Source organism: Lutra lutra, chromosome 16 (assembly GCF_902655055.1).
Source record: "Lutra lutra chromosome 16, mLutLut1.2, whole genome shotgun sequence".
NCBI lineage: Eukaryota > Metazoa > Chordata > Mammalia > Carnivora > Mustelidae > Lutra > Lutra lutra.
The window spans coordinates 40,669,698-40,691,694 of NC_062293.1; the positions used below are offsets into that span (position 1 = coordinate 40,669,698).

Consider the following 21,997-nt stretch of genomic DNA (forward strand, 5'->3'; position numbering starts at 1 on the left):
TTTAAAAAAAAAAAAAAGACTAGATGCTATCAATGCTTATATGCTCTGTGATTAATCTACACTATCATGCAGCACACCTTAGAAGACTGGCCTGTAACAGATGAAAAAGTGCACATTACATGTACCTTAGAGTGATGTACCTTAGAGTACCCCAACAATGGCAGACAGATCCCCAAACTGCATCTGTGATCTATTTCGTGTATGGGAAAGTGATTTGTCAGGAACATTCACCTAGCAATAAGAACAAGGTAGGACTCTCCAAGGCAATATGGGGTCCAGAAATTTCTAGAACTTGCTGACTAACAACCAGCATTTCATAACTTTTTTCCTTAAGTAACTCCTTTCAGCGTGGCCTTATTTAGGGTCCCAGAAACCCCAACCCTTCAGCTAGCTCAAGGTAACATTCATCTCCAAATCCACAGTAGTCCATTCTAATTACTGATATGCACATGGTTACGCACAGTGGAGGCCAAACAGTTACCTGAACATGAACCAAGCTACTGCCTTATTGCCGCTTCAGAAAACCTAGAACTTGGACCTTCCGCCTATTTTTTACTCTTGGCAACTGAAGCTGCTGCAGAGCAAGAAGGATGCATTTGGGAAAGAGCCCTAATAAAGTTCCTTGCAAAGAGTGGTGATGTCTAGTTTAAGGCAACACACAGCAGGGCTATCTGTGGGTTACCTGACAGGAGGTTGCCTCTGCTGTGAGTCCAGTGAAGTCCACCAGGCCCTGTACTATACGCTGTTTTAATAAGTAATAAAACTCCCAAGTACTAAAAACAACAAACCTTCCAGAAGAGCCAATGCTTGTACAATTCCTGTAATCTTTGAACTTCTGGGTCTTTCTCACCCGCGTAGAGATGTCTTTTTTTTCCTAGTGTCTCCAAAAACCCACAGCTAACACCAGCACAGATGTTCCCAGAAACTGTTCCATTTCTGCAGAGCTCTTACATCTCTACATTCTTATTGTTGATCAACTATGTTAAGAATGGGAAAAATGAATCAGATGCTCAATAACTCAGATGCTTCTTGATACTTGCTTGGTCCTTGAGAAACCTGTCTGTGTTAATACCTTTCAGACCTTGATTCCTCTCACAATCCCCTTTTTAGAATTACCTTTTTAATTTTTTAATTTTTTATTTTTTTTTTTAAGATTTTATTTATTTATTTGACAGAGAGAGATCACAAGTAGATGGAGAGGCAGGCAGAGAGAGAGAGAGGGAAGCAGGATCTCTGCCGAGCAGAGAACCCGATGCGGGACTCGATCCCAGGACCCCGAGATCATGACCTGAGCCGAAGGCAGCGGCTTAACCCACTGAGCCACCCAGGCGCCCACTTTTTTATTTTTTTATCAGATTTTATTTGAGGGGGGAGAGAGAGAGAGAACATGAGCAGGGGGAGGGAGAAGCAGGCTTCCCGCTGAGCAGGGAACCCAAGGTGGGGTTCGATCTCAGGATCCTGGGATCATGACCTGAGCCAAAGGCAGATGCTTAATGACTGAGCCACCCAGGGGGCCCTAGAATTACCATTTTAAAATTCTGCTTGTATCCCACCACTACAAAACCCTCACCAGTTTCAGAAGAAACCTTTTAATCCACAACTGGAAATGTTTAACAAAAATAAAACAAAAACAAAAAACAAACTTTTAATCCATAACTGGAAATGTTCAACAAAATGATCAAAATGAAGTCAAACACCAACATTAAAAGGCCTATTAATTTCCAAGAAAACGAAAGACTTACTGCTCCTTACAACCACGCAGGCCTTCAACAGGCATTCCACGTTACTTTTAAAGTCCCCTCCCTCACCACAACCCTTCCATGTCATCCATTCTTCCTCATCTCTCTGCTTAAAACTCATGAGAACAACCTTTTTCCTGGCCATTGTCCCTGTCTGCTTTTCCCATGGACCCCTTACATTCCCAGGGATAGTTTCAGAAGGGAAAGACCAACATTCTGAGGACATTCCGATTTCTTCACCACTCTCAACAAGGCAGCTCTGACCACCAGCGCAGCAGCAGGCTCCGGCCCAAGTACAAACCTGCCACCAGCTCCATTCCAACAGGGCAGGCCTCAGGGACAGAGGAGGAAAACCCCCGGCAGGAGAAAAGGGCACCATAACTACAACAATTGATCTACTACGCTTGATCATACAGACATACAGATGGTGGCGCCAAACGTGAGAATCATTCAATTTGAGCTTTTTTTTTTTTTAAAGATTTTATTCATTTGACGGAGATCTAAGCAGGCAGAGAGGCAGGCAGAGAGAGGGGGGGAAGCAGGCTCCCCGCCGAGCAGATACCCCCCCCCCAGTGCGGGGCTCCATCCCAGGACCCTGGGATCTTGACCTAAGCCAAAGGCAGAAGCTTTAACCCACCGAGCCACCCAGGTGCCCCCAATTTGAGCTCTTTTTATGGATACTACCACTTAGAGTGTGGTACTTTTATTTATTTACTCATTCATATTCTGCCTCACCTGTTAAAAAAAAATCTGAGGCGGTTTAGTATTCCCTGCAACATAACAATTCCATCTACTTTCTGAAGTAACTGTACTGTAGGCCTTTTAAAAATCAAAAAACAGGAATCTCTCCCACATAAAAATCCAAGGGGATTTCCTCTTTTAAAAAAAATGTTGAAAATTAGAGCAAGAGAGAGATTACAGTGAACTTGGGGAGAAAATGAGTACATTTTCATTAGTATCATTTTGAGTTTCCTTTTGGAAGAGCAGTATGATGATAGCTACTTTAACTAATAAAAGACTGGCAGATTTGATTCTAGTTAAGAAACTAGAGCTTTTTGTTTCCTTTAAGGCCTAACCACCTAACCCTGAATGAGACCATAAAAGAAATAGGGAAGCAGCAGGTTTAAAATTACAATAGGCCACTAATTTTAGACTAATTTTAACTGAGAAACAAATGAGTACCTTAAAAACAATGAAAACATTTTAGAATATTAAATTTTAAAAACTATTTGAACAAGCCTACAATCCAAAACGCCCCTCGACAATGGCAGATCTGAGTATAAAGACTACATATTTTCAATAGCTTCAAATATAATTTCCATAGGGGTGCCTGGGTGGCTCAGTGGGTTAAAGCCTCTGCCTTCGGCTCAGGTCATGATCCCAGGGTTCTGGGATCGAGCCCCGCGTTGGGCTCTCTGCTTGGCGGGGAGCCTGCTTCCCTTCCTCTCTCTCTGCCTGCCTCTCTGCCTATTTGTGATCTCTGTCTGTCAAATAAATAAATAAAATCTTAAAAGAAAAAATAATAATTTCCATAAAGGAACGAACTTCTCTCATTACTGTACCCATTAAATTTTACATTTAATACAAATACCATATATACTTACATAATTTTATAACAAATAATTTATTAATAAAAGATATGTAAAAATATAATTGAAAGATATTTAACAAAAATATTAATATGGAGAACAAAGAATTATTGTTAGCCAGCCACCTAACAGTCTCTACTTCCTCTCTTTTGCCTGAGAAACACTGAAGTAATCTCTAAAAACAAAAGGCACGGTCACAATTATCCCCAGAGAGGGAAGGCCTCCTGATCAGTTCAACACAACATGCCCCAGCGCTGCCTGAGACTCCATGCTTCTAAGTAGGTCATCCACGGGAAACACAACTCATCACTATAGAACAAATTATCGAGATTCATCCAGGCTAAAAATTTCTTTGTCTTTTCATCACATCTTTTGAACATCTAGTTCTAAATGACAGCAAATTCCTAATATTCATGAAGCGGAAATAACATTTTTTGGTTCTAATTACCATCTTACCAGCCATATTGGCTATTTCTCTTGTTAACAAACACCCCGTGTTTCAAGTGGTAAAGGGACCTACTCCTCATTTTTATCTGCTGCTCCTTACGTAGCCTTGTTGGCTCTTCCTAAATTTCATAATTAGAATATACAGGGATGAGGAGGGTGACTATGGAGTTACAATTTTAACTGGGAAACTTTACCATTTGGGGCAATAGCTGAGTACTGTTCCAAAGGAAAATTTCATTGACCACATGCAAACTATTTGGGCTGCAGGAGAACAAACGTCACGATCCATCCCTGTCCTTTGCACTAGATCAACCCTAGCGCTCAACCAGTGCCAGAGGAACCAAAAGACAGATGTGTGATACACATGCAAGAATGACATAGAACAAACTTCCTAAGAACAAAGAGACTCTTCAGACTAGGGTTGAATATCCTTGGTCACAAACTGTCACCCAGGTACTAAACACAGTATAATTGAAACTGGAGGATTTAACAAAGACCAGAATGGAAAGCAATATGGCTTTAAAGGGACTGCAGGGGGGTCCTGGGTGGCTCAGTGGGTTAAAGCCTCTGCCTTCAGCTCAGGTCATGATCCCAGGGTCCTGGGATAGAGCCCCAAATCCGGCTCTCTGCTCAGCGGGGTGCCTGCTTCCCCCCACCCACCCCCGCTCTGTCTACTCGTGATCTCTGTCAAACAAAGACATAGAATCTTTTAAAAAAAAATAAAGGGAGTGCAAAAAGTTTTTTTCCTAACAACATAAATGCTAGCTTATTACTGAAGTTTGATTCTTTTTTATTTTATTTAAAGATTTTTATTTATTTATTTGACAGACAGAGATCACAAGTAGGCAGAGGCAGGCAGGGAGGAAGGGAAGCAGGCTCCCCGCTGAGCAGAAAGCCCAACAAGGGGCTCGATCCCAGGACCCTGGGACCATGACCTGAGCCAAAGGCAGAGGCCTCAACCCACCGAGCCACCCAGGCGGCCCAGTTTCTTTGATTCTTATTCCTACTTTATGCCTGAAGGATCTTTCCCCAACCCACTAAGATGACTGCTGGTATTTCAAGTAGTAGCTGACGTCTTCTGACAAGAATATTAACTGCTGGCAGCCAAGACACGGAATAGACATGACACCGTCATTAGAAATCACTGGTCTACTTTACTGCCAGAACACAGGACTCTCCCAGGCAAAACCAAGCTGAGGACCTGGAACAAGACACTGGACGAATGCTGCCCTCAAATGCTAACAATAACCACACATCAGACTGGATTTAAGAAAGGAGAATGGTCAAATGTTTATGACTAAGAGGACTGGTTTGGAAAACAAGGAAAGGCTAAATAAATGGAACTAACTTGAACTCATTCATTCTTCCAAAAGCTACGGATGACCTGGAGCACCTGGATGGCTCAGCAGGTTAAGCGTCCCACTCTTGATTTTGGCTCAAGTCATGATCTCAGGGTCATGAGATTAAGCCCCGAAACCAACTCTGCACTGAGCACGGAGCCTGGTTGGGATTCTCTCTCTCTGCATCAGCACCCCTCCCTCCCAGTTCGCTTGCACACACTCTCTCTCTCTCAAAAAACAAAAAACTACAGGTGGTCTTTGAACAACGCAGAGGTTAAAGGCACCAACCAACTCCCCATATCCCCAGCAGTCCCAAATCCTCAGATAATTTTTGACTCCCCAAAACTTAACTACTAATAACTACTGTTGACTGGAAGCCTTACTGATGACATAGTCTATTAATACATATTTTGTATGTTATATGTATTATGTATTATATATTATATTCTTACAATAAAGTAAGCTTTAGAAAAAAATGTGATTAAGAAAATCATAAGAGGGGCGCCTGGGTGGCTCAGTGTGGTTAAGCCTCTGCCTTCAGCTCAGGTCATGATCTCGGGGTCCTGGGATCGAGCCCCGCATCGGGCTCTCTGCTCAGCAGGGAGCCTGCTTCCCCCTCTCTCTCTGCCTGCCTCTCTGCCTACTTGTGATCTCTGTCATAAATAAATAAAATCTTAAAAAAAATAAAAGAAAAATCATAAGAAAATACATTTACAGTACTGTACCATAAAAAAATCCCCGTATCAATGGACCCACACTGTTCAAACCCATGTTGTTTCAGGGTCAACTGCATTTGACTGCCTACTTTGCACCAGGCCGACTCTAGGCACTGGGGATACAGCAATGAATAAGACACAGCCTCTGCCCTCATGAAGCTTACTATCCATCCCAAAAATCAAGTGAAAAATACACAGGGAAGAATTGCCTGAGTCAGGGCCTTCTTGTCAAGACAGCAGTAGAGAGCAGTGCACGAGTAAACCAAGGGTCAGATTGTGATGGACTTGGCAGGCCTGCATTAAAAAGTCTGGACTTCATTCTAAGTCAAATTAGAAATCATCAAAGAATTTCAAAAATGGGTAACAGGATCTGAGATATTTTTTAAAGATGACTCTGCCTGTTACATAGAGAATAGATGGAATTAGAAGCAGGGAGACCAGTTAAGGAGAGATATTACAAAAGCCTAGGCCAGAGCCAACTGAAGCCTGAGCAAGTTTGGCTTGAACTAGTTTCGATGATAAACTAATCAGTTAGACATACTGTGTTACAGATTCGGGGAGCCTGGGTGCCTCAGTGGGTTAAGCCTCTGCCTCGGCTCAGGTCATGATCTCAGGGTCTTGGGATCGAGCCCCGAATCGGGCTCTCTGCTCAGCAGGGAGCCTGCTCCCCCCCCCCCCACCCCGCCTCTCTGCCTACTTGTGATCTGTCAAATAAATAAGTAAAATCTTAAAAAAAAAAAAAACAAAAAAAATAGAGCCACCAGATTCATTTAAAAAGAGGGTAACAGTTCCACTTTCTTAATGATTTGACCAGTAAAGACAAACATATCTCTATTTAAAAACAAGACTTCACTGAAACTAGATCTTGTGTACTTTTAATGTAGCTACATGATTTAGACAAAAGGCCACTGAGGTTCATGCTAATTTTATTGCAATAAGGACAACTGTTAAGCATAGTTATGCAAATCTAGCTAAATACAAATGCTGGCCAAAGAATGTGAGCATGAAAAATCATAACCTGAAGAACTAAGTTTTGCGTGGTTGTATTTTTAACGATTTAAGAAATTTTGTTTTGTTTAAAGAATGGCAACTGACTTTTAACGTGGCCTGAATGGACCTTATCATGTTCAATATTATTAAGATAAGGTGCAGAGGGATGCCTGGGTAGCTCAGTGGGTTAAAGCCTCTGCCTTTGGCTCAGGTCATGATCTCGGGGTCCTGGGATCAAGCCCTGCATTGGGCTCTCTGCTCAGCGGGGAGCCTGCTTCCTCCTTTCTCTCTTTGCCTGCCTCTCTCTGCCTACTTGTGATCTCTGTCAAATAAATAAATAAAAATCTTAAAAAAAAAGAAAAAAGATAAGGTGCAGATATTTAAAACACTTTGGATTTCTCCGCAAATAAATACCTTAAAATTTATAGACAATCTAAATTCTTTGACCTAAGAACTAAAGAGACAGTAAGCAATTAGTAGGCATTTAAGCCTGGATAGATCAGAATCCAGGTTCTGGATGGGCCAAGAAAAGATCCATTTCATCTCCAGAGTACAGGATAGGTTCAGCCAACAGAATGTTGAAACTATTCACAACTCTTTGGGACCTTCAGTGAATGAAGATGCTGCTGTGTGGTTCAGAGGCAGTAACAGCAGTAAAATATACTGAAGCAATAGAGAAGGAACAGACTTTACAACAATATCAGAGATGAAGCTCCTTTTTTTTTTTTTTCCTATTCCCCTTAACCATCTTAAAATGACAACTAAATTACTACCACTTTTACCTTAAAAAGTGGGCTTCCTGATAAATCCATGTGTTAGACCAGTTTATATTTTTTTTATTTATTAAAATAGTCTTGGTCACATTTATATTTACTCAGCATTTAAGGTGGTATTTGACAGCTAGGCTAATAACTGTCAAATATTTACATTAAATCCTATAATTCTTCAAACATTCCCCCCCCAAAATATCACCTTTTAATTTAATTAAAATTACACCTTTCATATTAAGTCTAATTCTTAAGTTTTAAATGGGAAAAAAAATTATACATATGGTAACTTGCCTAAAGCTTTTGGTACAAACCTTTTCAAGAAAAATCTCTTTCTTGAAAACTAAGGCTGTCTTTTAGGTCAGGTTCTCCCTGTGACCAAAAAACTCATGCATGCACACTTTTCTTTTTTTTTTTTTTTTTTAAAGATTTTATTTATTTATTTGACACACAGAGAAAGAAATCACAAGTAGGCAGAGAGGCAGGCAGAGAGAGAGGGGGGAGCAGGCTCTCCGATGAGCAGAGAGCCCGATGTGGGACTCAATCCCAGGACCCTGAGACCACGACCCGAGCCGAAGGCAGAGGCTCAACCCACTGAGCCACCCAGGCGCCCATGCACACTTTTCTTAACTCTCCTATTTGCTTTCATACCTGCAGAACATGGATTTAATTTTTCAAACAAATTTTGAGTTCTTTTTATGTATTTCTAAGTAATACTGTAAACACTTTCATTTAAATGCCCTAAGGCCGGGGCGCCTGGGTGGCTCAGTGGGTTAAGCTGCTGCCTTCAGCTCAGGTCATGATCTCAGGGTCCTGGGATCAAGTCCCGCATGGGGCTCTCTGCTCAGCAGGGAGCCTGCTTCCCTCTCTCTCTCTGCCTGCCTCTCTGTCTACTGTGATCTCTCTCTGTCAAATAAATAAATAAAATCTTAAAAAAAAAATAAATAAATGCCCTAAGGCCGGACAATGTATCTTACATACATATAGCATTTCTATTTAGATGTTTTACAGACTAATTATTTGTAATTGCTTCCCATATTCCAAAATAAAACCAAAACATAGGGTTTTTGCCTTCAGAAAATTAGTATTACAATTACTGTACTATAAAGCTATTTTATGACACAGTTAAGGATCAGCTTTTTAAGTGGCTCATCCACTCACCTTCCCTACCTTATTCCAAATGCATCAGTATGAATCATACGTTAAGTAACACCCTCCTGAACTTTGTCAAGGAAATCCATGCAAAATACAGATCAAGATATAGTTATAAAGAAAGACTAAATTTCACAACGGCAAACAAAAGTAAACTGTATCAGGCCAAGCTTCCTTCCAAATTCTGATTTTAAAGACTTCTCCAAACAGCAGGTGAACAGAGATTTCAATGACTATCAAAGAATACTCCAGAAGAGGGTAAAAATGTGTTAGCTTTCTTCCTTGGAGCGCATCACAGTGACCTGGAGAAGCTACTCTAGGATGAAATGGGGTTTGAAACAGAATGCTTCAAAACATCAATGGCAGAGCATTAACTAATGTACAAACAAGCAATTCAGTCCTCCCAGCCCACTTTCCTATTTTAGTCCTACCAAATGAGTCATGTAACTAGCCAACTGCTATCAAGAAGTCCCTGTTGTTCTGTCCCCAAGTCAGTGAACGGAAGGCATTTCTCCTTTATTATATCTTCAAAAGGTGAAATCTAAGAATTTCTAGGGGGTCTTATGTGTATGTGTCAGTTTGGGTCTCCTGTGTGCCTGTTACTTACAAATTTACCAAGTAGCTATCCAATAAATATTGCTTAAAGGGGAAGGGGAAGGGAGGGGGACGACTAGGCTTTTTGGTGACAATAATTCTCTCAACTAAAGAACCCTCCCCAAATAATTATTCATTCATTGAGCGCTTGTGTAACTTGAAGTTGAGAGTAAATTTGGGGGGAAATATCGAGGATAGCGGGAGTTATTCCAATGCAAAGTGCAAGGAACGCCGAAAACGCTCCATACCTTGAAGTGAATGTCTAGAGGGTGAGAAGATTGCGAGCACCAAACAAAACAAAACAAAACAAAACCAAAAACCAAAAACCCAGAACCCTGACCTTGCCGGCAAGTCGAACAGTTCTGCACCCCTCCCCCTAGCTTCCCCGGGAGCCGGTTCACGCTATCCCAATTGGTCAGCCGGCCTGTATCAGCACCTGCCTGGCAGTGACAAGCGAATCTCCACGGAAGACAAGAGGCTCTGAAAAGGAAGCGGCCTCGGAAACGCTTTGAGGCCCACGAGGAAAGGATTCCAAGCGGAAAAGGAGGAGAGGACCTTCGGAGGGATGAGCCCGGCGGTCAGAGACTCGTGGGGACAAGGCTGGCGAGGACGACTGGGGGTCAGGAGCGGGAGGTGTTAGGAGGGCCCGGGTGAGCCGAGAGGTTGAGGCCGCCTGCGGGCCGCGGGAAGGGGAGCGCTAAGGGGCTGGGAGGCCCGAGCGCGCGGAGAGGGGCGAGCAGGCCCGGGGCGGCTGGGGCTGCAAGGGCCCCGGCGAGCGGACTCACGTTCTCCCACCAGCAGGATCCGCACGTCTTTCTTCATGTCGGCGGCTCGCAGGGGCCGGACTCGGCCCGCACGCATGGAGCGGACACCTCTCTCCGGGAGCGCCCACCCCGCGGCGCCGCTCTCCCAGCGCTGCGGGTACCGCCTGCCAGCCTCCCCCGCCGCCCGGCCCGATCGTCGGCTGGGGCCCGCCGAGCCGCCTCCTCCGCTGCTTCCCCGCTCGGGAGCCGGGACAGCTCCAGCTCCGCCTCCTCCGGCTCCACGGGCGGCGGGGCCGACGGGGCGCCGCGAGGGACAAGCACTTTCCGAACGCGAACGCTCTCTGGGCCTGAGCGGCGCCCCCCGGCGTCCGGCCAGCCGCAGCGCGGGGCGGGGACGCCTCGCCCACCCTTCTCCCAGCCGCCGGGTAGGGGGACCGCGGATACCGCCGGGGACTGGGAATTTGAACGGCAGATCCGCTAGTCTGACCCCATTTATTTTGCAGAATTGGGGCCGGAGAAGGTACTTGTCCAAGGTCACATAGCTAGAGCCTGGCAGTGACTCAGGACGGGAATATTCTCACCGGACTATAATCTCCGGGAGAGCAGCGACCTGCCTACCAGGTTTTCAGTAGCGTCATAGGACATAGCCCTCAGAAAATGCTTCATCGATGAAAGGGTGACCGGCTCCCGGGATAGAGCCTTTTTTCACTACCCATAAACCATCACCCTGGTTCCTTTTGTGTCTGTGATGCTTACAAAATACAGTTCTAAACAATGACATTCTTCTTTACCTTGTCCTTGTAAAAAGATTCATTTCTTTGTAGCAAACTAAATGACTTTCCTCTGCGCTAAGCCAAACTTAGTTTCTAAACCAAACGAAGCCACTTTCTGTCGTTTCCTTGGAGCAAGGTTTTCTGATAATTATCTTTAGTTAGGCTTGCTGAACATAATGCTAGACACATAGGTGACACTGCCTTAGAAACTATTACTGACTTTTCTAATGTTGCCTTACTTCCTCCTGGCCCTCTCCATCTGGAGGAATTTGTCGCTACATCCCAACTGTTAAAACAGCGCTTGGCACACAGTGGGAGAGATAGATAGATAGATAGAAAGAAAGGAAGGAAGGAAGAAAGAATTAATGAGGAAATACTCTTTGCATAATGTGCCCTTTTTTTTCTATCTTAAATATTACAAAGTAAGTTTCTAGAGGAAATAAAGTGTGCAAAATACAATCCCCTTTTCTCCTAGGAGGAGCCGTGGGGTGTTGGCATAGCGGTTAAGAGCTGCTGACGTGCTCCAGGGGATTGAATCCAGACTCCATTACCTAATTAGGTATGGGATCCCGAGCAAGTGCTTTTACCTCTCCAACCTGTCCATTCTGTAATGTGACAATAATGATAACAATACTTACCTAGTCAGGTGGTTTTGAAGAATAAGTAACATAATACATGTCAAACATTTGGTAAAGTGTGAGGCTCCCAGGCTCCGTACTTGGTCTGTTGATTCAGCTACCATTGTTAGAGTGAAGTGCGCTGGGAAGTTATAAGCCACAGGTTTTGAGGCAAATACATTGTTACACTTCCACCAGAGTATTTTGCCTCTTAGTATAATGATGTCCCTAAGGAGTGTAGGAGAAGAAGGAAGCCCTTCCAAAAAATACTCTGTAATATAAGGAGGGAAATAGGAGAGATACACTCCCTGCTTGCTGGGAGATAATGAAGTCGTATTCTGGGATGGATGCAAATAAGATGGATGGAAATGTGAAATTCGGGAGTCTTGATAATCAGATCTTGCAGGGAAGAGGATTGCACGATGGTTGAATTGAAAAGACCCCTACAGAGCACCTATTCCAATCTCATTACTCTATAGGTACAAGCAGGACCCAGAGAGATACCCTGACTTGCCAATGGCAGGACAGCTGACACTGAGCTCAGGCTCTGCCATCCTTTGTGTGTGACTCTGGGCAAATCACATCACCTGTTGCCTCAGTTTCCTCTCTACCAAATGAAGACTATCATCTCTTCCCAGCCTCTGACCTTATGGAATTGTTTGGAGGAGCCCATGAAAGGATATATGTGGAAAAAACTTTCTTTTTTAAAGATTTTATTTATTTATTCGACAGACAGAGATCACAAGTAGGCAGAGAGGCAGGCAGAGAGAGAGGGGGAAACAGATTCCCTGCTACGGGGCTCAATCCCAGAACCCTGGGATCATGACCTGAGGCGAAGGCAGAGGCTTTAACCCAGTGAGCCACCCAGGCGCCCTGGAAAAAACTTTTTCTTAAAAAAATAAGTGACACTCGGGCGCCTGGGTGGCTCAGTCAGTTAAACGGCTGCCTTCAACGCAGGTCATGATCCCAGGGCCGGGGATCGAGCCCCGCACTGGGCTCCTTGCTCAGCGGAGAGCCTGCTTCTCCCTCTCCTCTGCCTGCCTGTGCTCTCTATCTCTCTGTCAGATAAATAAATAAAATCTTTTTTAAAAAGTGACAAAAATATTAAACTACAAAGGACAAAGGCCCCTTACAGAGGGGTGAATTCCTTAGGGCACTGCCTGTTCCTAGCCACCTTTTGTGGGGGCTTTTGATCCCAGGAGTGTAGCAACAGCATTGCCGGCTGAGGACAGTGTTAATTCTGAGGGACTTCTCCAGAAGCATGTCTCCAGAAGAGACAAGGCCTTCATAGTGTTGTACATATGTGCTGGGCAACAGCTTTGGCATTTCTATTAGCTGAAATGTCTGGAAGGCAGGAGACTAAGAAGAGTTTATCTGTCAGGGAACATCACAGAGTTAATACTGGGAACTCCTTTGTAAATGAAACCTACTTAAGAAACCCAGACTCGGGGGTGCCTGGGTGGCTCAGTCCATTGAGCATCTGCCTTTGGCTTGATTCATAATCCCAGGGTCCTGGTCGGCTCCCTGCTCAGTAGGGAGCCTGCTTTTCCCCTCTCCCTCTGCCACCCCCCCCACCCCCGCTTGGGCTCTCTTGCGCTTTCGCCACCAAATAAAAAAAATATAATCTTAAAGAAAAAAAAAATAAAAATCCAGACTCAAGGGGCACCTGGGTGGCTCAGTGGGTTAAAGCCTCTGCCTTTGGCTCAGGTCATGATCCTGGGGTCCTGGGATCGAGCCCCACATCGGGCTCTCTGCTCAACAGGGAGTATGTTTCCCCCTCTCTCTCTGCCTGCCTCTCTGCCTACTTGTGATCTCTCTCTCTCTCTCTCTCTGTCAAATAAATAAAAAAATCCAGGCGCAAGAGCTGCAGAATAGAGAGAACGAACAACTACTTTCAGTAGGCAACAACTAATTGTTAGTACAAACAGACAACAGCACTCATTAAAGTGGGGGAGAGGGTGTCTGGGCCTCCTGGGCTATGTAGGTTTCTTTTTACATCCCCTCTCCATCTCCCGATCAGCTACACTTCTGGAGTTTTGGCTGCCTTCACTCCCTTGATATGCTCTTCTCAAGATATTAACAGGCATCCATCGGGGATCACTGTGAAGTCCTCCTAGAGACAGAATAGCTCAGGGTTTAAGAGCTGGGACTCTGGAGTCCGCCTGCCTAGGTCTGAACCTCAGCTTTGCCAGGAACCAGTTGTGCCTCATCAAGCAAATTGCTTAACTTCTCTGTAACTCATCTGCAAAATGGTGATAACACCTCGTGGAATTGTTAATAAAGATTAAATGTGTTAGTGCGGTAGGAAAATACTCATAATAGGGCATGGTACGTAGTCAGTGATTTACAAATATTAAATAAATTGTGAAGAAAGTGACTTCCGTACACTTCCCTGAGCCCAAGTGTAGAGCCACGTGATGCCACACTGCAGCAAAACACAAGCCAGGGAATGGAGCTGTTGGCAGTGGAATTTACTGTTGGGATATTACAGATTGATTACTGTGTATTAAGTATATTGGATAGAGCTAAGAAGACAGATTGGAATCTAGAAGGCCCTGATGGAATTTTCCTCCAGAACACTGCTAGGAAGGAGCTCTACCATCACAAGACAAACTTCCTGCCTCCTCAACTGTGCTGAGTACACAGGGAGGTCTGAACAAAGTACTTTTGCCAGGAGATAACAGGATCCATCTTTTTTTTTTTTAAGATTTTATTTATTTATTTGACAGACAGAGATCACAAGTAGGCAGAGAGGCAGGCAGGGGTGTGGGGGGAGAGAAGTAGGCTCCCCACTGAGCAGAGAGCCCGATGCAGGGCTCGATCTCAGGACCCGAGCCGAAGGCAGAGGCTTAACCCACTGAGCCACCCAGGCGCCCCGAGGATCCATCTTTTATGTCTGTCAAAGGAGGAACTTGCCACACACCCTCTCTCTACATCCCAGGGCAGTGAAACACCCAGGGCCAGTGGGTAGAATATGACTGACATTGGGTGGAACCAAGAGGCTGGCCTCTGATTGGTAAGTTAGCCACAGTCCTGGGCAGGAGGCCAAGTCAGACTCGGGCTGGCACTGGTCCCACTCCTCAGATCCTTTTATCTTTGGCCTCTCACGTTTAAACCCAAAGTAATATTCATTGTCCACTCATACTTCCATTTTTGTCTCCCGTTCTGTCCAGGAAGACTTCTTCCTTTTCCTGTCAAGCCGGCTCTGGTGGAACGGAAAAGTCCAAAGCCTAGATACAGAGTAAATAGTTAATCTTGCCTTCCAGTGCACTTGCTCTTGGTTCATTGTTCAAACATCCATGTCCTCTGCGTTGTCACATGGATGGGTCTCTAGAGGTCACGGATTCTGTTTGCTTGATTGGGCTTGAAGGTCTGTCACTCAGCACAATTACTTATTAAAAGACATTTGAAAACTAACCACGTTGAAAGGCAATTTTTCCACATAGTACCCTCATCTGTTAACACAGCATAATTTACAGGGTTGTGGAATCACTATGTTGTACCCTTGAAACTAATATAACATTGTGTGTCAAACTATACTAAAAAAAAAAATCCTCCACTCTGCAGCATATAAATGCTTTATTTTACAGGTTCTCTTTAGCTTTTGGAAAAAGAACGAATATTTTATGTATGGAAGTACTGGATACTTTTTATAACACTCAACAAGATAATAAAGACTGATTTTTGTCTAAAAAAAATCCTCACATATTGATAAGGTTGCATCCAGTTTTCTTTTTAATTTTCTTAAGCTCCTTTCAAATACAGATTGTAAAGAAAAAACCCTCGATTAAGAGATAATTGATATGGGGCACCTGAGTCACTCAGTGGGTTGAGCCTCTGCCTTCGGCTCAGGTCATGGTCTCAGGGTCCTGGGATCGAGCCCTGAGTTGGGCTCTCTGCTCAACGGGGAGCCTGCTTCTCCTCTCTCTGCCTGCCTCTCTGCCTACTCGTGATCTCTGTCTGTCAAATAAATAAAATTTAAAAAAAAAAAGAGATAATTGATACTGAGAAGCCTCACAGACCATCCTCCCCACACATGGTCTGAATTCCCTTAGGGAATGGGTAAGAGCCTGGGTTCTGGAGCCTACATTTCATCTCCAACACTTTGCTAGCTAGGCAAACATTGGGCAAGTTACAGAACCTCTCTGAAAACATAAACCTCATTTGCAAAATGGAGCTATCTCATAAGGCTCTTTTTTTTTTTTTCCTTTTAAAGATTTTATTTATTTATATGACAGACAGAGATCACAAGTAGGCAGAGAGGCAGGCAGAGAGAGAGGAAGGGAAGCAAGCTCTCTGGTGAGCAGAGAGCCTGACTCGGGGCTCAATCCCAGGACCCTGAGATCATGACCTGAGCCGAAGGCAGAGGCTTTAACCCACTGAGCCCCCCAGGTGCCCCCATAGGGCTCTTTTGATGATTAAATAAAATCCAGATAAAATACATTTATCACATTGTTTAACACATAGTTCAGGCTCACATATCACTGTTCACTGCATTGTTTAATTTGGAATTCATTTGCTGACATGTGTCATTTTTCCAAGGGCAAACTGATTAGCCTGCCCACTCAAATTATAAACTCCAAAAGGCAAAAATGCATTTAATATAACGTTTTTAAAATTTTTTTAAATATAGGGGCAGCGGGGTGGCTCAGTGGGTTAAAGCCTCTGCCTTCGGCTCAGGTCATGATCTCAGGGTCCTGGGATCAAGCCCCGAATCGGGCTCTCCGCTCACCAGGGAGCCTGCTTCCTCCTATCTCTCTGCCTGCCTCTCTGCCTACTTGTGATCTTTGTCTGTCAAATAAATAAATAAAATCTTTGAAAAAAATTTTTTTAAATATAACTTTTGATCACTGTAAAGACATTAAAACCTTTGCAATATTGACCAGTGATTCTCAGAAATTTTTAGGCCACGGTCTATTTCTGCAAAACAAAAAAATTCCATAGAATAGTAAATCTATAATTTCTGTTTATTTCTGCAAAGAAATCATGACAATTAAATATATCCCAAGAAAATAATTCAAAGAAGAAATATACATACCTATACATATTCTATTTAGAGGAACATTACACAACAGTTAAAAATGGAAAAGCATACAATTATAGGGGAAAAAATTAAGTATGGCATAAAATTATTGGAACTTTTGGGCACCTGGGTGGCTCAGTGGGTTAAGCCTCTGCCTTTGGCTCAGGTCATGATCTCAGGGTCCTGGGATCAAGCCCCCATATTGGGCTCTCTGCTCAGCAGGGAGCCTGCTTCCCCCACTCTCTCTGCCTGCCTCTCTGCCTAATGTGATCTCTCTCTCTCTGTCAAATAATTTTTTTTTTAAAAAAAGATCATGAATTAATTTTTAGTACAACTATCTTTTGTAAAATGTGAAGGTTAATTTAATAATTATATTTTTAAAATAAAATTACCAGAAATATTTAAATTAAATAATTAATTTAATAATTATATATTTAAAATAAAATTACCAGAAACTGGGTGGCTCAGTTGTGGGCATCTGCCTTTGGCTCAGGTCATGATCCCAGGGTCCTGGGATTGAGCCCTACATCGCACTCCCTGCTCCCTTCCCCTCCCTGCCACTGTTTTCTCTCTCTCTCTCTCTCTCTCTCTCTCACTCCTTCTCAAATAAATAAATAAAATCTAAAAAAAAATTAAAAAAAGAAATATTTAGAAGAATAGCAATGCTTTGAGACACTAATGTAGGATACCACATTACTGAAGTCATTTAACAAGTATTTACTGGGGGCGCCTGGGTGGCTCACTGGGTTAAGCCTCTGCCTTCAGCTCTGGGTCATGATCTCAGGGTCCTGGGATCGGTCCCCGCATCGGGCTCTCTGCTAAGTAGGGAGCCTGCTTCCCCCTCTTTCTCTGCCTGTCTCTCTGCTTACTTGTGATCTGTCAGATAAATAAATAAAATCTTTAAAAAACAAAAAAAAAAAAACACAAGTATTTACTGTCCCCACCATGGGTGAGGCTCTGTGCTCAGCGCGAGGAGCACAGTAACCAACAACACTGGTTTAGTATAGACAAAGCAGTGCGTCTTTAGGCACCCATCTCATCACCAGAATCCTCCAAATCATTCTTTGTACCCTTTCAAAAACATTCCACAAGAAGTGACATCTCATCATCTAAATCTTTAGATGTGACTGTGTTGCATTCCTCTGGTAGTCTGCTCTTCCTACCCAACGGTGTTAACAGATGACCCCCCGGGCCACACCATGCCTTAACCCAGCAAGCAGGCAAATATCCCTAGAGATCTCCTAAGGAAAAATACCATGGTTTTAGCCCGAGGGGCCTTCCTGATAACTCCTACTATTAGCGGGTCTGCTTTGATCTGATCTAAACATGTTGTGCACCGTTTTCAACAGAGATCTCCCTCTGGACAAGGTGGGCAGTGGGGGGCACACTACAGGGGAAGTAGACTGGATTCACGAAAGTATTTGATGTGACACAAAGCAAGGTGGCTGGGGTGGAGGGTGTGTGGGGGAGGATGACAGGAAATAGAGCTAGAGGTGGGGAAGAGTAGAGGTAGGAACTGGAACTTTCTGCTGGAGACACTGGGGAGCCCCCAGGGAGTTTGAACTGGAGGAGTGACATCTGATTTGTGTTCAGGGGAACTCACGTTAGCAGAATGAGAACAGATGGGAAGGGGGTTCTGACTAGAGACAGAGAGGCTCAAATCAAAATAATCTGTCAGAGAAGTGATTAGAGTCTGAACCACAGTAGATGCAGAGGGAAGTGGAGGGGCCCGGGAAAATTTGAGTAAGCAGAAGCCAGGGTCACAACTTGGTACTAATTGTCCAGAAGGTGGTGAAGAAAAGATCCTGGGGTAACTCTAAGACACTGTGTCCTGAACAAAGGTTTAAGGCTTTCTCCCCAGGAGATATTAATTTTGAAAAATAAAGGTGAAAAGACTCCCCTGAGCAGGGAGGGAAGACACAGTCTTCCATAGTGCACCATCTCTCAGGGCCACGTTACCTTAAGTTGTGGAACGGGGTAATTGTAGATGGTGCGGGGACACTTGAAATGGTGGCCTCTGTAGCCAGAATATTTTTCCCTTTTCCGTTTCTATCCTAATTAAGTCAGGATGAAAGCCTCAGTAAATCTATAACAGCCGTTAATCTCCTTCTGTGTGCGTGGGCACGTGCACAAGAGAAAGAGAGAGAGAGAGAACACATGCAAGCCAGCTCCAGAACAAGCCTAAGATTCAGAGCCTTATAGGACAGAACCAAGCCGCTCACAATGTTTTGGTTTTCCATGAAACATATATTTAGGGTTACCCCTTTATTTAAGACACAGGATTCTGATGCCTATCCGCATCATTTTTTTTTAAAGTTTCCTTTTGAAATGAATGTATCTGAAGGGGGTTAGTGAGTTGGTTTAGGAAAAAACATTAAGTAAAACATGGTGCAGGGGATAGGCAAGTGTGACAAGAGTTGTGGCACATAGAAGACTGAAGCTTGGGAAACAGTGTCCTGAGAAAGCTTATGGCTGGTTAGGAGGTAAACCCCAAATCAGAACAAATCTTCGACAAAACCCTCATTATAATTAAAGAAGACTCCTCTGGAAGGACACGAAATCACGCAGCACCTAGGGTTTTGGATGGTTTTTTTTTTTCTCTTAATATTTTATTTTGAAGTAATCTCTTCACCCAATGTGGGGCTCAAACACACAAACCCCGAATTGAGCAATTACGAATGAGGATGAATTTGGGTTTGGGGCTAAGGGCTCAGGCGGCAGTGGGGAATGATGGAGCTGAGCATATAGGAAGGAAAATTCTCTCTTCCTGTCAAAAGCCCCAAGTGCCCCCAGGGAAGGGATTTTTCCTTTAACCACAGCAAAAGGGCCTGAGGTATCTCCAAGGAACAGCATTGTTGCTTTTCCTAGCTAGTTTCTGCAATCAGCTGGGAGATAAAGTCTTCAGATTAAACTTTTCCAGAAAAAAAAAATGTATTGGAGGGAGGAAAATTAAGGGACATAAAGATGTAATTGTATGAGAGGTTGCTGTGAGCCTAGGAAGGTGGTGGCTTCCTGGTTGGTAGGGGGTTCTTCTAGGAACCCAAAGCCCTGGACCCCAATAATGGGAACAGCCATGCCTCCCTCCAGTAGGTGCCTCTTCCCCAGAGGGTAAAGAGTGTCTGTGAGGTGGAAGGGAAGAGAGAGGGAGAGATAGACAGAGGTGGCCGTTGTTGCTAACATTACTCAAGAAAACACAAGCTTTTGAGAGAAACATCAGCAGAGAAGGTGAGAAGCTGCCACAGGAGTCCTCGGTGCTCTTCCCATGAGCCTTTGTGTCCCCATAGGAAGTCTTTCCAGACTTTCCAGACTCCATGATCCATTTGTGGATGATTTCTTCCCCCACATAGTATAGTTCCAAGTGAAAGGTCCTTCACTCACTGGCATTTCAGCTTCATTATTTCTATTCTAGAGGATTTTTCTTTGTTTCATTTGAGGAAGGGTACCACTTTCCACAGTGTCCTGGAAGGCTGATTTGCAGACCGAAAGCTCAAGACAAAAGCCGAGAAGCAGAGTACTGACCTTCATTCTCTACCTCTCTGATTCTTATGCTTCCCCTCTGGGTTGGAGAAATCACGTGGTGAGGCAACAAACTCCATGCTCACAGAGGCCCCATTATTCAAACCACTGGATAGGATGGTATTTAACTAAAGCACCTCAAGATGCTAAAAACCCTAGGCTCTGAATTCTCAATCTTAGTACTTTGATTTTTTCTAAAATTTTTTAAATATTTTTTATTTTTTTAAAGACTTTATTTTTTTATTTATTTGACAGAGAAAGAGAGATCACAAGCAGGCAGAGAGAGGAAAGCAGGCTCCCTGCTGAGCAGAGAGCCCGATGCGGGGCTCAATCCCAGGACCCTGAGATCATGACCTGAGCTGAAGGCAGAGGCTTAAGCCACTGAGCCACTCAGTGCCCCTAAAGATTTTATTTATTTATGATAGACAGAGACCGAGAGAGGGAACACAAGGAGGGGGAGCTGGAGAGGGAGAAGCAGGGTTCGTGCTGAGAAGGGAGCCTGATGCGGGCTCAATTCCAGGACCCTGGGATCATGACTTGAGCTGAACACAGACCCTCAAGGACTGAGCCACCCAGGCGCCCCTCAGTCTTGGTACTTTTAAAGGGCAAACATCAGGGTGACTCTGGGTGAGAAGATAAAAGCTTCACGATGCAGGAAATGAGAACAGAGAGCCCTTTAAAGGTCAGCTGGCACAAAGAGAGAGGTCTTGTCCTTACTCCGACAACCCAAAGCCACTATACTATTCTCAACTGAGAACCGCTACCACCACCAACCAGAAAAGAATAGTACCTCATCGCTCTAGGGCTAGCTGTGTCCCTTCAGTGGAAAGCCAGCTCCTGGCTCAACACAGGGCCTTATCAGAGGGTATTAAGGTTAGAGACTCGAGAGAGGGAAAACTGGGCCAGTCCCTGCTCTGCTAGCTGACCAGTCCTAGGCAAACCACTGACCCCTGTCTGGGCCTCTGTTTTTTTTCTTTTTTGTTTTGTTTTGTTTTTGTTTTTGTTTTTTTAAGACTTTATTCATTTATTTGACTGAGAGAGAGAGTGAGAGAGGGAATACAAGCAGGGACAGAGGGAGAAGCAGGCTCCCTGCTGAGCAGGGCTGGATCCCAGGACTCTGGGATCATGACCGGAGCCAAAGGCAGCCGCTTAACCAACTGAGCCACTTAGGCACCCAATGTTTTTAAAGTTATTTAAGTAATCTCTACACCCACCACAGGACTTAACTCACAACTCCAAGATCAAGAGTTGCAAACTCTACGGACTGAGTCAGTCCACCAGGTGCCCCAATCTGTACACTTTATGTATTTTTTTCTTTTTATTTTTTAAATTTTATTTATTTATTTATTTTTAAGATTTTATTTATTTGACAGAGATCACAAGTAGGCAGAGAGGCAGGCAGAGAGAGAGGAAGGGAAGCAGGCTCCCCGCTGAGCAGAGAGCCCGATGCGGGGCTTGATCCCAGGACCCTGGGATCATGACCTGAGCCGAAGGCAGAGGCTTTAACCCACTGAGCCACCCAGGCACCCCTATTTTTTTCTTTTTAAAGCTTTATTTATTTGTTTATTTGAGAGACAGAGAAATAGAAGGAGAGTGGGGAGGGGGAGGGAAAGAGAGTCTTTAAGCAGGCTGCCTGCCAAGGGAATAGGCCCATGTGGGGCTCTATCCCAGGAACCTGGCTGGGATCATGACCTGAGCTGAAATCAAGAGTTGGTTTCTCAACCAACTGAGCCACCCAGGGGTCACCTGATCCGTATACTTTAAATAAGTGAATTTAATAGTATGTAAATTATATCTCAACAAAGTAGTTAAGAAAAAAACATATCCTTTTTTTTTTTTTTTTTACATGGTTAAGACTGTGGTTAGGGTGCATATTTAGGTGCTAAAACTCTAAAGAGATTCAAGGAAGTGATTATTGTAAAAGTCAGATTCCTTTCAGGCAGAAGCAGGGTCATGGGACTGAGATAAGG

At 44.0% G+C, this 21,997-nt stretch overlaps 1 protein-coding gene and 2 long non-coding RNA genes across 10 annotated transcripts in view; 1 reads left to right on the forward strand and 2 right to left on the reverse strand.

The window, feature by feature from the left end:
- The window catches only part of RHOT1 (ras homolog family member T1), a 65,891-nt gene extending 55,510 nt beyond the window's left edge, over positions 1–10,381 (reverse strand). For 5 of the 8 annotated variants that reach the window (XM_047709098.1, XM_047709102.1, XM_047709096.1 and 2 more), the window contains exon 1: positions 10,120–10,342. In XM_047709098.1, the coding sequence (XP_047565054.1) occupies positions 10,120–10,195 (76 nt within the window). In that variant the 5' untranslated portion in view covers positions 10,196–10,342. Of the gene's footprint in view, positions 1–10,119 lie in introns of all 8 variants that reach the window. The other 3 variants (XM_047709097.1, XM_047709101.1, XM_047709103.1) reach the window with 3 other exon arrangements.
- Positions 2,467–7,437, reverse strand: LOC125088097 (uncharacterized). The gene is made up of 3 exons (XR_007123569.1): positions 7,427–7,437; positions 4,871–4,872; positions 2,467–2,784 (listed from the first exon to the last, which is right to left on the reverse strand). It is a non-coding gene; the product is annotated as an uncharacterized LOC125088097 (long non-coding RNA).
- LOC125088096 (uncharacterized) lies at positions 9,628–14,861 on the forward strand. The gene is made up of 3 exons (XR_007123568.1): positions 9,628–9,984; positions 11,347–11,430; positions 14,662–14,861. It is a non-coding gene; the product is annotated as an uncharacterized LOC125088096 (long non-coding RNA).
- Positions 14,862–21,997: the final 7,136 nt, after the last annotated feature.